The following is a 14,296-nucleotide window of genomic DNA, read 5'->3' on the forward strand; positions in this document are numbered from 1 at the left end:
CCTTCACTACCTGAAGGAGTCTTGGAGCAGCTTACAATCTCCTTCCCTTCCTCTCCCTACAACAGACACCCTGTGAGGTAGGTAGGGCTGAGAGAGCTGTGACTGACCCACGGGCACCCAGCTGGTTTAATGTGGAGGAGTGGGGAATCAAACCCAGTTCTCCAGATTAGAGTTCGCTGCTCTTAACCACTACACCAACAAGTTTAACAGCTGCAGTGGGAAGTATGCTGTGGGTGTGCTATATTATCTTCAAGGGCAATATTGTTATAGAATGGAGAGCACTGCAAGCCAGAAGCATTTTTGACTGCTTTCTAACACTCTTAATAATAAAATATTTTATTTTGAGAAATAAGGAAGTCATGGAAATGAGTTGGAAGGGCCTCAGGAATCAATCCCAACCCCTTGCTGGGAACAAGAATCCTGTCTAAAGCTCAAAGTGAATTTGAAGAGGTCATAAAGCCGATTCTTTTGTTGCTATGGGGTTTGAGTCCTCTTCTTTTTGTTGTCTAACCTGTTCTTAGAGGCCTCCCTACAAGGACAATTTTTCCTTTTCTTATACCTGATTTTAGTTACTGCCATACAGGTTAGGCAAGCTTTGAGTTGTTAAAATTGCATGGAAGTCTCAATTATGTTAGTTTTGCAGATTATTGGGCAAAGTTGGTAGCAACTGACCACAAGTGAGGATTCTTTTACCCACATGCTCATATAACTAAGGTGATCACATGTAAACATTCCTCTCATCGACAAATGCTATTTGCATGATTTGAAGACGCTGTTGTTCCAAAGACTTTTCATTTGAAACTACCAATAAATGGTACTTGATTGAAATAACATGTAGAAAATGATTTTAGCTTTTAGAAGCTCTTCCTATACTATCTGTTTTTTGTTACATACATAGAAAGCAAAAGAACACTGCATTAAAAGTCTTCTAAAGGTCAGTCAGCACAATCTGTTTCCTATACTCTAAATGAGCATAGTGTGTGACTGGAAGGAATAGGTAGTCACCTGCACCATAGCAGTTCATCAAGTTAGTGCCACAGCATTGCATGGTTTCACTTGAGCATGGATGGAATTTTAAGCAAAGCAGAGCTTCCTTGTCTTCTAGGTGTCTACCTTTCTAGTTCTGTATCTGTTGAGATATTGTCCAGAGTGTACAACTATCAGTTGCTGTCATGCAGTCAGCCATGGTTCAGTTTTACTTGTGGAAAGAAGCAAGCACAAGGGGAAATAAAATCTAAGCAATGAAGTATACAGAGTGGTAGAATAACACATGTTTTAGATTCTCTAAAATTAATGGTCTGTGTCTTTCCGTATTGCCCTGAGTTTACAGGGCTCTGGGTGATGAACAATGATAAGATAAAATACATCATAACAGTGTTAAAATTATAGTATAAATTAACCTTATAGTACTCAGTACATTTAAAACAACCCCCAGTGGCTCATAAGATTGTCTTCAGCTAGTTCTTGACTGTGTTGCCTTGCAGGTAGGGGAAGGAGGTGACAATAGAAAAGAGACGGAGGAGAGAAAAGTGCCAGCCAGGTTAACCCCGTTGTTGTCCTCAACCAGAAGCCTGGCGGAACATCTCTGCCTTACAGGCCCTGCAGAATTGCATTAAATCCCGCAGGGCCCTGATGCCATGTGGCAGAGAGGTCCACCAGGTTGGAGCTGGTTGGCTTTAACTGTGGTTAATGTTGCTGGTTGATGCAATTGCATTCTCTACTTATAATGAGACATTTGGAGAAAACTTTGTGGAGGAAGAGCTGCAGGGAGTGGTCATTCAGTCCCATGGTTAAGAGAGAAGCTCTGTACTTGCAAGCGTCATGGAGATTTGCAAGCAGGTCCTCCTCAGTATGTATGCACTGAAGCGCTCAACTTTCCACTGTGCTTAAAATTAGTTTCCATTTCTTTAATATAGACCTAATCCTTTTAAAGGCAACTGTGCACCACAGTTGCTTCAGGGTAAAGTTGGGAAAGAAGAGGAGTAGACTGCATTACAAAACCTTCCAGACACAATTGGTAGATTATCTTAAATAGCTTCTAGACAGCAATTATTGGGGATGCCTATTCCAGTATCACAGCAAACTGTATTCTGGCTTTTGAGGTTAATTGTGAGAATAATGCCAGAGAATCGGTTTTAACCTTCCCCCTGATAGGTGCCTGTAATAGCAGACCTATTCCTGATTTGAATTGATGATGAGTTCCTGCCCTTACACATTAGGATTGATTTTACATTTACATTTTAATGCTTGCTAATGTGACTGCAGTTACAGTTGTATTCATTATAGCATTATAACATCTAATCTTTATTTTAAGGCATGCCTAGGATTGTGGCTTTTTTAATAGCAGCTCATACCCTACCACAAAAGCAGTCTACTATATAATGGGTAGCCATGTTGTTAGTCTTTAAGGTGCTACTGGACTCCTACTTTACTGCTACAGACAGATTAACATAGCTACCCATTATATAGTAGACTGCTTTTGACTATCTGAAAATGTACTTTAGCAGCACTTTTTCACATGCATAATTTTTAAAAGAAACCATTAATCAAATAGGTAATTGTGTGAAGCTCCCTTTGTCCAAAGCTAGACCAGTGGTTCATCTAGCTCAGTTACATGCATTTGTATTCTAATTAGTAATAGATCTTCAGTTCTTAGGAAGATATTTTACCAGCCCAAGCACATGAGGTTCCTGAACGGGAAATGCTGCTGTCTGAAGTCCCCACCAGTTACCTAATTGTAACTGAGGTGCCATGTCATATTGGATCTTATCCAGTCTGTCGTGGGAAGGGTTGTGTGAGAGTTGTTGTGTAGTACTGCTTTTGTAGACTGCCTTCTGTCATGGAATGAGAAGTTGCCTAGAGGCCTCTGCTTCTCCAAGGCAGCCTCTTTCTTCCCATGGGAAGGGTACTTAACAAGCTGGAGGCTGCTCACATATAGACAGCAGAAATCCCAAATTGGAGAAAACCACTTGTGCTGCCTGTTGCAGGAATATGTAGCCCACAACTATTCCTGGGACCCCCAGTTCCCCTGAGTTCTTTTATTGGTTGAGTGGAGACTAGGAAGGGGCTGAATCAAGTACAGAGAGAGTGCATGGTTCTAAAACAAAACTATTTTATTCAGTATAAGCTTTTAAGACAGAAACCACTTCATCAGTTGTAGAGTACATAACATTTCAGTATTCAGCGTACAATAATTTCATAAAACCCCAGTATCTTGAATTAGTGCAGTTGTATGAACCTGAAAGGTCCAGAAATAGAGACCATTCTGAACTGGTCACCTAGGTCCCACTCTCACATGGGGCTGTTGATGGCCAGCCCAGGGGGAACAAATCGTTAACAATTTATACCCCCTAGTCCCATAGGTTCAATCAAAATGGCTGATGTAAGGCTAACACACTTTAACAGAAGGATATCTCTAGTACCATTTTACTCTGTACTCATATCATAGATAGGGAATGATGTTATGTGAAAAATGAAGGATTATAGATGTCATAGTATATCATATTCTGGGAATCTTAAGAGCCTTCAGAAAATTAACTGTTCTGACCTTATTTTGACAGCATGGGAAGTACAGCATGTAGCTGTGACCCCTGTTTTAAGAACCTTATTGGTAGGTCATGTACTACAGTCCTTCACCCAAACCTTGTGGAGACCGTGGGTGTCGGAAAAGGAAATGATAGCCCTAGGAAAATGTAAACTACAAGGAAAGGCCAAGGGCACCAGTCAACACTAGTTTTCATGAATGTCACACCAGCTATACTGCAAAGATCTATTAGCCATTGATTCATGAATGGATTTAGACAGAAACTCAAGCCCATATTAATAAATTCTGCCACACTGGCTTCAGCCTACAGGTATCCTTCTCTTGGGGTATGAAAGGTTGCCTTAGAGGTGCAGAGACTTCTGAGAAAAGGTCTCATTTCCAGTGGAAGGTGTGCTGGCAGGCAAAGCAATGTGACTTTCTGTATTTCTCCATTCAGCCCAAACCTGCCTGCCTAGCTCAAGAACACGCATCAGCTATGCCCATGCACATTGTTCAAAGGTCCGTGCTTTTCTGTCACTGAAGCCAAGACAAGGCCAAGTGTGTCCAGTACCCGGAGGGCAGAGCTGGGTATTCTGGGTGTACATTGCTCTGAGTTCTTCAGGAGAAGAGGAATATTTAAATGTTTCCATATCCTCCCGTATGCTGATGAAGATGCCGGATGTAGTCAGTTTTCATAATTTACCAGTTACAATCCCAAGTAGTACCAGGCCAGTGTATGTAGTGAAACCTGCTATTTGAAAGGTTATTCGTTAATACTGGATATATTGTCACCTGAATCAGCTTTCCTTATGTTAAGAAAGTAGGTTTCTTCCTTGTATCTGATGAAGGGAACTCTGACTCTTGAAAGCTTATACCTTGGCAGTCTTGTTGGTCTTTAAGGTGCTGTTGGACTCAAATCTTGTTCTCCTTATGTTATGAGTGGCTCACACTGATGCAATTCTTGTTAAATGTGTCATGATTGACATGTGACTATTGCAGGTTTGCATGAAAAGCGGCTTACAGGTGTTTGTTTGTTTTTCTCAACAGAGACGGAAGGCTTTAAGATTGACACCATGGGAACTTACCACGGAATGACTCTGAAGTCTGTAACGGTAAGTTGGAAAAAGTATTTGCTGGAACACTGGGAAGCAATGTTCCCTCTAAGCTGTGGATCTTTATCTTGCCTAGCCTGATAGAAATCTGTTGTGTAGTACGATAGTGAAAAATCATTGCCACCTGGGGAATGAAGCAAAGCTGGTTTGTAGCCGAAGCGTTGGTGTTTCTAGTTCTTTTAATGTAGAATTGATACCAGGTTGATTTTGCTTTATGCCCTGTCTGCTTGCGAGACTTCAAGCTGAGTTATGCAGTTCTTTATTTAAAAAGGAGGAGGAGCATCCCATGCAATTGACCATGATTGTTTCATTTTAATGCATAGAGCTACTCATGCAGCTGAGGGAGGAGAGGCTCTGAAACAGGTTATCGTCCTGTGCTTGTCTTAAATTGTCAGCTTTTATGGAAGTGGGTTGTGTGTTCTCAAACAAATGCTGTTTTGATCTAACTGCAAGTAGGACAGATGCTACAGAACTAGTGTAGAAGCCTCATTAAAGACTTTTGCCATCTGTATGCCTATATAAATGTGATGAATAGACGGTACTAAACAGTCTCCAAAATCTGTGCACCTACTTCTAGTTTGCTCTCCTAATTTGAACATAAAATAATGCCTGGAATGTAAATGTCTCAAAACCAATTAGAGCTAACTTGTTTAAACTTTCCCCCATCTAATAAAATTGTCCGTTAAGTTTTTACTATCACCTTCCAGTCTTTAAATGTTGGCCTCTAATTCTGTTTTAATCCAGTAATCTGAGGATTAATCCTGTATAGTGAGGAATCCCAAACAAAGCATTAATGTATGTCACTGGTGAGCAAAGGACATGAAATATTTTGTTTCTGGAGATGTTTTAGTTGGTGAAGGCCCAAGTCGCTGCTGTAACAGCAGCATGTGGGTGAGTGGAGTAAAAGATAAAATTGATATGATTCTTTGCTTGTAATGTAACCTGAATACAAGTGTTTATACTTTGTTTAAAAGGTATGACTATGTCACCTGCTGTATCTAAAATAAGTGTATCAAGCTTCTTCTGAATAAGTTCTCTAACTTACCTTGCAAATAAGTTTCTGAAAAGGGCCGGTCCACTACCATTTCTATCAGTCTGTCTACTCATGTATACCTAGATTAGTCAATTAGAGTCTTATGCAGTGGATTTCCATTTGTCCTGATCCAGGGACCTACTTTGAACCTGCCACATAGGACCTGTTTTTGTACTTTTACTCCTATTGTAAAACAACTCAGAGTACTTTTGACACTTCAACTTGGGCAGGTAAATTGGCACACACTCTGGATGTCAAGAGGCGAAGCCCGGCAGTCCAGAGGCAGATCCCTGTTCCCAAAGGGCTGAGTCCAACAATGGAGGGGCAGCATTGTATAATGGTCAAGTGTTGGACCAGGACCTTGGAAACCAGGGTTCGAATCCCCACTCTGCCACGGAAGCTTGCTGGGTGATGTTGGGCCAGTGACACACTCTCAGCTTAACTTACTCACAGGCTTGTTGTGAGGATAAAACTGAGGAGAGAATGATGTAAACTGTGTTGGGTCTCCATTGAGGAGAAAAGTGAGGTATAACTGAAATAAAAAAATAAAACAGAATATGCAGGAGTATAGCTACAGTGTTTTCCCTGCCACCAAGTAGTACAGGATTCCAGGCCGACAGAGATCCTTCTTATACAAGGCAGACTTTGTATTGCAAGCATGAAGCAAGAATGAAAAATACATAAATAAGCTACACATTATGCCACACGTCTGTCTGTCTCACATACATGGGCACACAGCTTATTAGAAGGTACTGTAGAAAGTAGAAAACATTTAGCCTTATCCTAGACAAGGACAGTACAGAGGAAGACCTCAGAAAGACAATTGCTGCATTCATGGTGGAGAACTGAAAACCCATACAAAGCAGATCAGTAGGAAACCAAACCACAGACTATAAAGATCAAGTGAATGCAGCTGCATCTTTTATTAGTAAAAACTCCTCAAAGCCGATCAATTAGACTTTCTTGTGACTCAAAAACCAGTCATCGAAAAAATCTGTTTTATTCTCTTCCTATACAAAGGCCAAACTAGAAGCATCAATGGCAGACACATTGTCCATCCTATTCACTTATAAAGTAGGGTATGCCTGATTTTAACATCAAAATGGATATGCAGCGAATGCAGCCGGACCTTCTTCTCTCTTCCCCCAGTCCATCACACCAGGCTGGTTCCAGCAATGAAAGTGAGATGAGCTGGGAGAAAACTGCCTGAGGGCAATGGAAACACACTTCAGATGTGCCTCAGTAACCAATCTGTACCCTTGCGTGCCAGATGGCAGACAAGTCTTGGCAAAATGGACTGTGCTATATTGGCTGCTAGTTGAGAATGACTGCAGGAAGCTGTTTGGGTATCAGTAAAATTGACCCAGAGAGCCATCTTGGGTCTGTCTGGCTTATTCTCAAATTGATTAAGAGCACAGACTGTCTGCAGTGCTATGCATGTTAAAGAAAGCGGTACTCTTACAGCTACCGTGCAAATCAAACCTTCCTATTCATAGAAGATTTAGTTTGTACCCTGTGTATACTTTGGAGTAGGTTTCATTGGACTTCAGTGAGGCTTACTTTGGAGTAAGCTTGCTTTAGGATCGAACTGTTAAAAGGGGACAGGATCCCTCCTTCAAGTGGATAAAGGTCTCTCATATACTCATCTGAATATTCCTGCTCTCCATAAGCAACCAGGAAAGTAGCTATTTATGAGCCCGTTCTGATCTGTCTGGAGAAAAGTACATTTGCAGCTGAAGTCATGTGTTCTGATATGGGTTGCATTAGGCATTCTAAACACCATTGTAGTGCAGCCTTTGTCAAGAGCAGGGGGTGGGGAACGATCATATGATCCTTGGCTAGGGAAGGTGTGAAGAATAGCCACCAGAGCAATTTTTTGCTTCTCTAGCACTGCATGTTTAGATGGAGCAAATTATCCCAGATTAGTGGTTAGAACATGATGGCTTGTTTTCATCTTTGAGCAGCTCCTCAACATGGAGCTGAATCACTAAAGGAATGCTTGTCATTTGCCTTTGAGTAGCACTGATAGATTTGAAATATTTTCTATTTTGAAGCAGTGAACAGATCTTATTTTGCTTTTTGACTGTAGGAGTCTGGTCTATTATTACCCCAGTCAAGTTTTTATGATTTCACAATGTCTAAGTTTTTATGAAATTTAGTATGCTTTTTGTTTGGATAATTTGAAGCCAAAGAAAATATGATTTATTATTAACTCACACTTCAGATGCATTTTGGTAAATTATTTTTAGCTCTTTACTGAAAGTAAGAGACGTCTGTCTTGTTATTATTAATGAAACCGTGTAGAACTTTTCACAACTCTGGTGCAACAGATGTGAAGGATGGATATTTTTGAAGTAATTTTAATGAAAATAACCTGTTTGGCAAGGTCTTCTCTGTCATAGTTTTATCTAAAGAGAAGAATGAATGTGTTTAATGATTTTTTTTCTTACCAAATGAGAATTATTTTCTCCGGTTAGCAGCATTATGTATGCACTGTGCTCCTTTCACTTGGAGGCGTCCTCTTTGTTTCCTTTCCATCCTTTCTTAAAGGCTTGTCAGTGGTGGCTGCGGAGCAAGCAGCACACAGTATATTATGTTTTTGCTAATCTTCTATGCATTGCCCAACCTTTATTGTGTTATACAAGTGATGTGCCTTCCTCATATCTCATCCTTCTATAGCTTAATTTCCATGGATTCATATATGGAGTGGCTGGGTTTCATTTTATTTTTTGCACTGGAATGTTTAAAATTTAAAAAACAACAGCCTTTCCGAAATCATAGTTTTCCTCTACACTGGAAAGATTTATTTTTGAGGTTGATTTATGTTCTTTAATAAGATCCACAGCATGCCAAGTCCTAAAAGTCAGAACAGCCCATATTAGCTCACAGTCATCCTTTCAGCAAGCCTATGGGTTGGGTCATTTTATGAGCATCTTTCTCACAGATAAGGAACTTGGACAAGAAAAATGAGCTGGGCAAGGGCACATCTGTTACACTGGTGGTTGATCTAGCTACTTGACATTTCCAAGAGCCATTCTAGTGTACACATGGCAGTCGCATGAACGACTGGGCATACATTTGATGTGTTTGGAATTCTTATTCTTAAATTGCAAAGAGATCTGATGAAAACCTAATTGGATGGATGCCACATGATTACATAGGCTTTCCCTTGAAGGTGACAGTTCGAAGATGGAGAAATGTGAACAATTATACTGAAATTTGAGCAGATAGCATTGGGCAGCCTTCAGACATAAATTGCAATCCAATGCGATTATAAAAAGGTCAGAAAAAATAAGTAATCTGCCATCTTGTCTTGTAAGGTTGAAGTGATGAAAAGTAGTTTTTCTTGTACAGGAACTTCACAGAAATGTGTATATTGCCATGGTTGGGAGAGGATTAATTCTGTACCATCCACTTGTCTTCCCATGATTCTTGAGCAAATCCAGGTCTAAGCATTTGCCAGAAATGGTGTGAAACCTTGTTAATTTTGCTTTAAAAGCCGCCATTTAGCATGCGTGAGCTATTTAATAGGTAATGTTGTTTTGTGACTTTATTGTGTTGCACTCCTAAATGGTTGCTGTCTTTCGGAGTCCTAGAGAAGAGTTGGTTAGAAATCAAGCTACATACAAGGAATATTTATTCTTCAGAGAGTTGACTGAGAAGAAGATTGTCAAATGCAGTTCAGGGTATCAGTTTAGACCTTCTTCAAACACAATAGGAGTAGTAAGCCACCAACAATAAATTGAGGCCCCGGCCCCGATACCAACATCAGTATTAACATCACTATTAACAGCCTGTCCAGACTATGATGTTAGCTGATTATGGGTTAATGTTGGACACTGCTAATGCCCACCATCGGTTATGAATCTGCACTAGCACTTTATGCTATGTTTTATAATCATTTTGTTGTGGTCTTATTGAGTTTTGTGTTTTAGTCATTCAATATATTTTATGTAAGCCGCCCTGAGCCCGCCTTGGCAGGAAGGGCAGGATACAAATCAAATAAATAAATAAATCATAAAATATCACTCAGATCTTTTTTAAGTTCTTATAGAAAATAAAAGGTCATATTATGACTTTCTCTTCCTGAAGTGACTTTTTTGCAGTCACTTTATGATATCCTCTAGTCTCTTCTTTACAATAGAGACCATCCAGTTAAAGAACAGGATGGTCTCTATTGTAAAGAAGAGACTAGAGGATATCATAAAGTGACTGCAAAAAAGTCACTTCAGGAAGAGAAAGAGGTAAGATTTTCAGGGGGGAATGGAAAAATTGTGACATTTTTCATTCCCATGCCATGCAGTGTTATACAGCCATTTTAAATCTGGACAGATTAACCATGGGCACCTATTGATCAGAGACTGGTGGGTTCAGATTTGAAGATGTCTGGACAGGTTTACATTAGAGCATAACTATGGATGAAGACCTCTTACTAAACTTATATTGACAAAATTACCATGTCTTTCATATTTAATTTAGGAAATAAGCATTTGTATAAACATCAGGGTACATGTGCTACTTTAAACTCCTTTGAGGAAGGCAGAGCACTAAATGAAGCTTTCTGACAGCTTAGTCCTGAAACAAAGCACAAGGGAAGAGATTCTGTGCGTAACAAGTCCTTCATTCATTTCTTCATGAGTGTGTTAAATTAATTCAGTCTTCCCAGACTTTTTTCCCCCCTTGTGGATAGAACTCTATAAATTCCATAGTATATAGCACGGTAGTTTTAATGTATTATCTATTCTGGCAGGCATTGTATTTGCTTGTGCAAACTGTTTAAAATTACTGTAAACACATCTCTAAAAATGGGGGAAATAGCCCCACAATTAAGTTGAAAGGATGGTGCTGAAAGATGCATGGTTGTAACAGCAGCTCAAAACATAAGCTTCACATATAATTTGCATAATCAATCAAAAGGTCTATCTTCATTCTCTCAAACATTGTATAACTAAAGATGAAAATACAAAAGCAAGCAGAATGTTTGTATTTTCTCATGGTTTTTTGCTTGTGGCTGCTGGAGCAACTGTCCTATATGCTGAGCAGTTGTTATACTTCATACTAAGGAGTCTGCTGGGATGCATAAGGAAACTCTCCCTAATAGTGGTTAAGGAATCTAGTGGTGGTTCTTTGTTTTGATGCTGTTGAACACAATGTTATTTTTAGAATATTCTTTATTTTGAAAAAAATATGATGTTATCCAGAACCATGTGGTTGTAGAAGGATTATGAAACAGAAATCCCAGTGGCACCTTAAAAGACTGTAGGATTGCCATGGTCAATAGCCAATTCCTGTTCAGTAAAGAGATTACCCCCTGGCCTGGGTAGCCTGATCTCTTCAGATCTCGGGAGCTATGCAGTGTAGAACCTGGTCAGTATTAGTATGGGAGACCACCAAGAAATACCAGGGTTGCAACGAGGAGGCAGGCAATGGGGGAACCACATCTGCTAGTCTCTTGCCTTGAAAACCCTGCCAGGTCGCCGTAAGTCAGTTGCAACGTGTCAGCAAAACGACAGAGAGAGAGAGAGAGAGATTATATGTGCTGAAGGCCATAGTGGAAAGTTCACTGGAAAAATCAACTTGGTATACTGTGACATGCAGAAAAAAATGGGTTACAAACTATTAGGAAAGGACGTAAAAATGATGTTGTCAGGAAGGACCATATGCAGATGCCCCAAACACATCACTGTTTGGGGAGGAAGAACAGGCAAGAGTATCCTGGCCCTACCTTCTGTCTCCATGCAGTTGCCGGGTGGTCTGCATGGGGCGAATGCATGAAGGGAAGTGCCCATTCAGCATTGCTGATCACAGGGAGATTACATGTGCTGGTGTGGGGGCAGAGGGTGGGACCAGCACACTTGTGCCTGCTCTTGCTCCCTGTGTAGTGAGTGCCCTGGGGATTGGGGCATCTGCATAGGTCTGATAACAGTATACAAACCTGGGATGTGGCCGCACTTGGAATACTGTGTACTCTTCTGATTGCTCCATTCAAAAAGGGAAGAGCTAGAAAGGTGTAGAAAAGAGAAACTAAAATAAACAAGAGTTGAAACATTTTTCCAGTCAGTTAAGAGGGGGAAAGTTGCACTCAGGAGTTTGAGACAGCTTAGTTTTTTTTGTTTAAGCATCTTAGAAAAATACAAAAAGTTTGTAAAACTATGAACAGATATACCCAGATATAGTAGTAGTGAGTAGAAGAATAGTCATGAAATCAACTGTTTATTAAAGCAATAAAAACAAAATTCCAATCAATGATTCAGAACCTCTAATAGCTCTCATGCGTTTTGGCATTAGTGCTGTGTAATTTTAGTTTGCCTGAAGGCTGCTGTTCCTTTTTGTGGACATAAATTGCGCCTATAAACTTTATACCTCTTAACAGTTTTTCTCCTAACATACCGTAACACGATGTATTAAGGTCCTACAGGGAGTTGGCTTGTTAAGCAACATATTGTAAAGGTCACAGATGTACATGATGGGCTTTTGGTCAGGAGCGCCCCCCCCCCCCCAATTTTAAGTGGCAGCAACTGAGTGACCAAAGCAGCTGCCAACTGTTTTTATTTTTGGCTTTTTTCAGTGCAAAATCATAATTTCTCTCCCTATATTTTTCTTTGCAAATTCACATATGATAGACAAAATAGCTAGGAGTCTGAACTATTTTTGCCCCACATTATAGCACCTGCAGTTTTTCATGAGTGCTTTGCTTGCTGTAGTGTTTGTTCTTCTGCCAGTGTTGCTGGCAGACTGCAAAAATATCAGTAGGACTGTGCAAACTTCATTGAAAGCTAGTTGAAATTGTTACATAATTTAACAAAATAAGTGGGGTATTTCTCTTTTATAAAAGTCTTTTTTGTGTGTGTATTGTGTGTGTGTGTTGTGTGTGTAGGCCTGGAAGTCATGGTTGATTTCTGGCGATCCCTACTGTGGCTTGGACCTTTCAGAGAGGTAGCTTACTATTGCCTGCTTCTGTGTTCCAGCTCTTCTATTCCTTTGAGGTCTCCCTTCCATATACTTACCAGGGTCAGCCCTGCTTAGCTTCCAAGATCTGACTAAATCGGGCTTGCCTGGGTGGGCTATCCAGGTCACGGTTTTATAGAAGTCTTGAAAAGGAATTCAGGAAAATTGAGTCCACCAGCATCTTTTGGCATTGACTTGACTAGCCGCCACATTTTTCAGAAGTCAGGACACCAGACAGAGCAATTTTTGACAAATGGGATGTTTTTAGACTGCAAGCCTGGCTTTAAAAATATGAATTCCATAGTATAGAACTACTATCTCCCACCTTCTGCTTGTGGTTGTGGTGATACTGCCTGTATAGCTTTTTCAGTTCCATAGAGTGGAGTTGCATGATGCATCTGGCGGCTTTTCCTCAGCGGTTGCTGCAGATGCAGAAATAATTTTGCTCATCTGCTTCCCTAGTTAGTCTGTTGCCAAAGTATAGAAAGGCCTTATCTGTTTTGAAAAATTGGAGGAGTGATTAGTGTCTTTCAGCTTCTTGCATTTTGCTTTGTTTAATTTAGCTACGTTGTGGTTGCCTAATGTGTTTTAATAGGTGGACTGTGTGTGGATTGCATTCCATAAACTGACCTCAGGAACCTAGTATGGACAGACCACTTCTCCACATCCTTTAATTTTTCTTTCAGCTGTAGCGCTGATTGCTTGGACTTTAACACTGGGTGGAAGATAATGTGTCCCAGAAGTAGTACCCTTTGATTGAAATGAACTTTTCCCCAACTAGCAGGCCAAATATAGTTTGTAAGCAAACAGAATACCAAAACAATAAAACCATATAATAGTAGTAATGAAGCAGAGCTCTAAATCTACATCTGCAGTCTATACAAAAGGCAGTAAAATCACCAGAAAACCTTCTAGAATACTGCTGTCTTACAAGTTCTCTTAACTGCAAGTGATGAGGTGAGCTTCACTGACAGCCTATTCCAAAACATCAGGATGACCACTGAATGGGCCCTGCAGTGGGCTGCCACAGACCAGACATTTCTGCGAGAGGAACAGAAAGAGTGGGAAAATCAAAATTGGTACATGGACTCATACAAGGTAAAACTTTGAAGGGCTTTATAGCTGAAAACCAGCACCTTTAATGAAACCCTGAAACAAACCAGCAGCCAATGTAGTTATTGGTGTAGTATGACAGAATTCTCATCAGAAGGTGGAGTACTGTGTTTTTTAATCAGTTGATGTTTCCAGGTTGTCTTTAAGGGCAGCCCTGCTTAAAGCACATTGGAATAATTTAGCTTTGAGTTTACAGTAGTGTGGATTAGTATGGTCAGATCAGCTGATTCTAGAAAGGAGGCTAATATCTCAACCAGATGTAACTGGAGAAGGGCACTCTTGGCAGCAATACCAGCCTGCTTATATATTAGGGACACTGAGCCCAGAAGCTCCCCCAAGCATTTCACACAGTTTGATAAAGATATGAAGTTCCCTCAAAACTATCAGCTTTCTAGTAACTAGCATCACCACCTACTTTTCTAGATTCAGCTTGTTTCCCCTTGAGCCACCTGGTTGCAGCATTCTGATGTCTACCCAGGACAGAAATGGCTGCTTCTGGTGGCTTAGTGAAATACAGAGTTGGATGTTACTAGCATATAGGTAGTACCCAATCCCAAAGCAATGGAC

General features: G+C 40.3%; 1 protein-coding gene across 1 annotated transcript in view; it reads left to right on the top strand.

The window, feature by feature from the left end:
• CDC73 (cell division cycle 73) overlaps nucleotides 1-14,296 on the top strand; it is a 143,075-nt gene that overhangs the window by 52,261 nt on the left and 76,518 nt on the right. The window contains exon 10 of the mRNA XM_015426430.1: nucleotides 4,571-4,635. Within this exon, the coding sequence (XP_015281916.1) occupies nucleotides 4,571-4,635 (65 nt within the window). The remainder of the gene's footprint in view (nucleotides 1-4,570; nucleotides 4,636-14,296) is intronic.

Source organism: Gekko japonicus, unplaced genomic scaffold, assembly GCF_001447785.1.
Source record: "Gekko japonicus isolate JY-2015 unplaced genomic scaffold, Gekko_japonicus_V1.1 scaffold930, whole genome shotgun sequence".
NCBI classification, from domain to species: Eukaryota; Metazoa; Chordata; class Lepidosauria; order Squamata; family Gekkonidae; genus Gekko; species Gekko japonicus.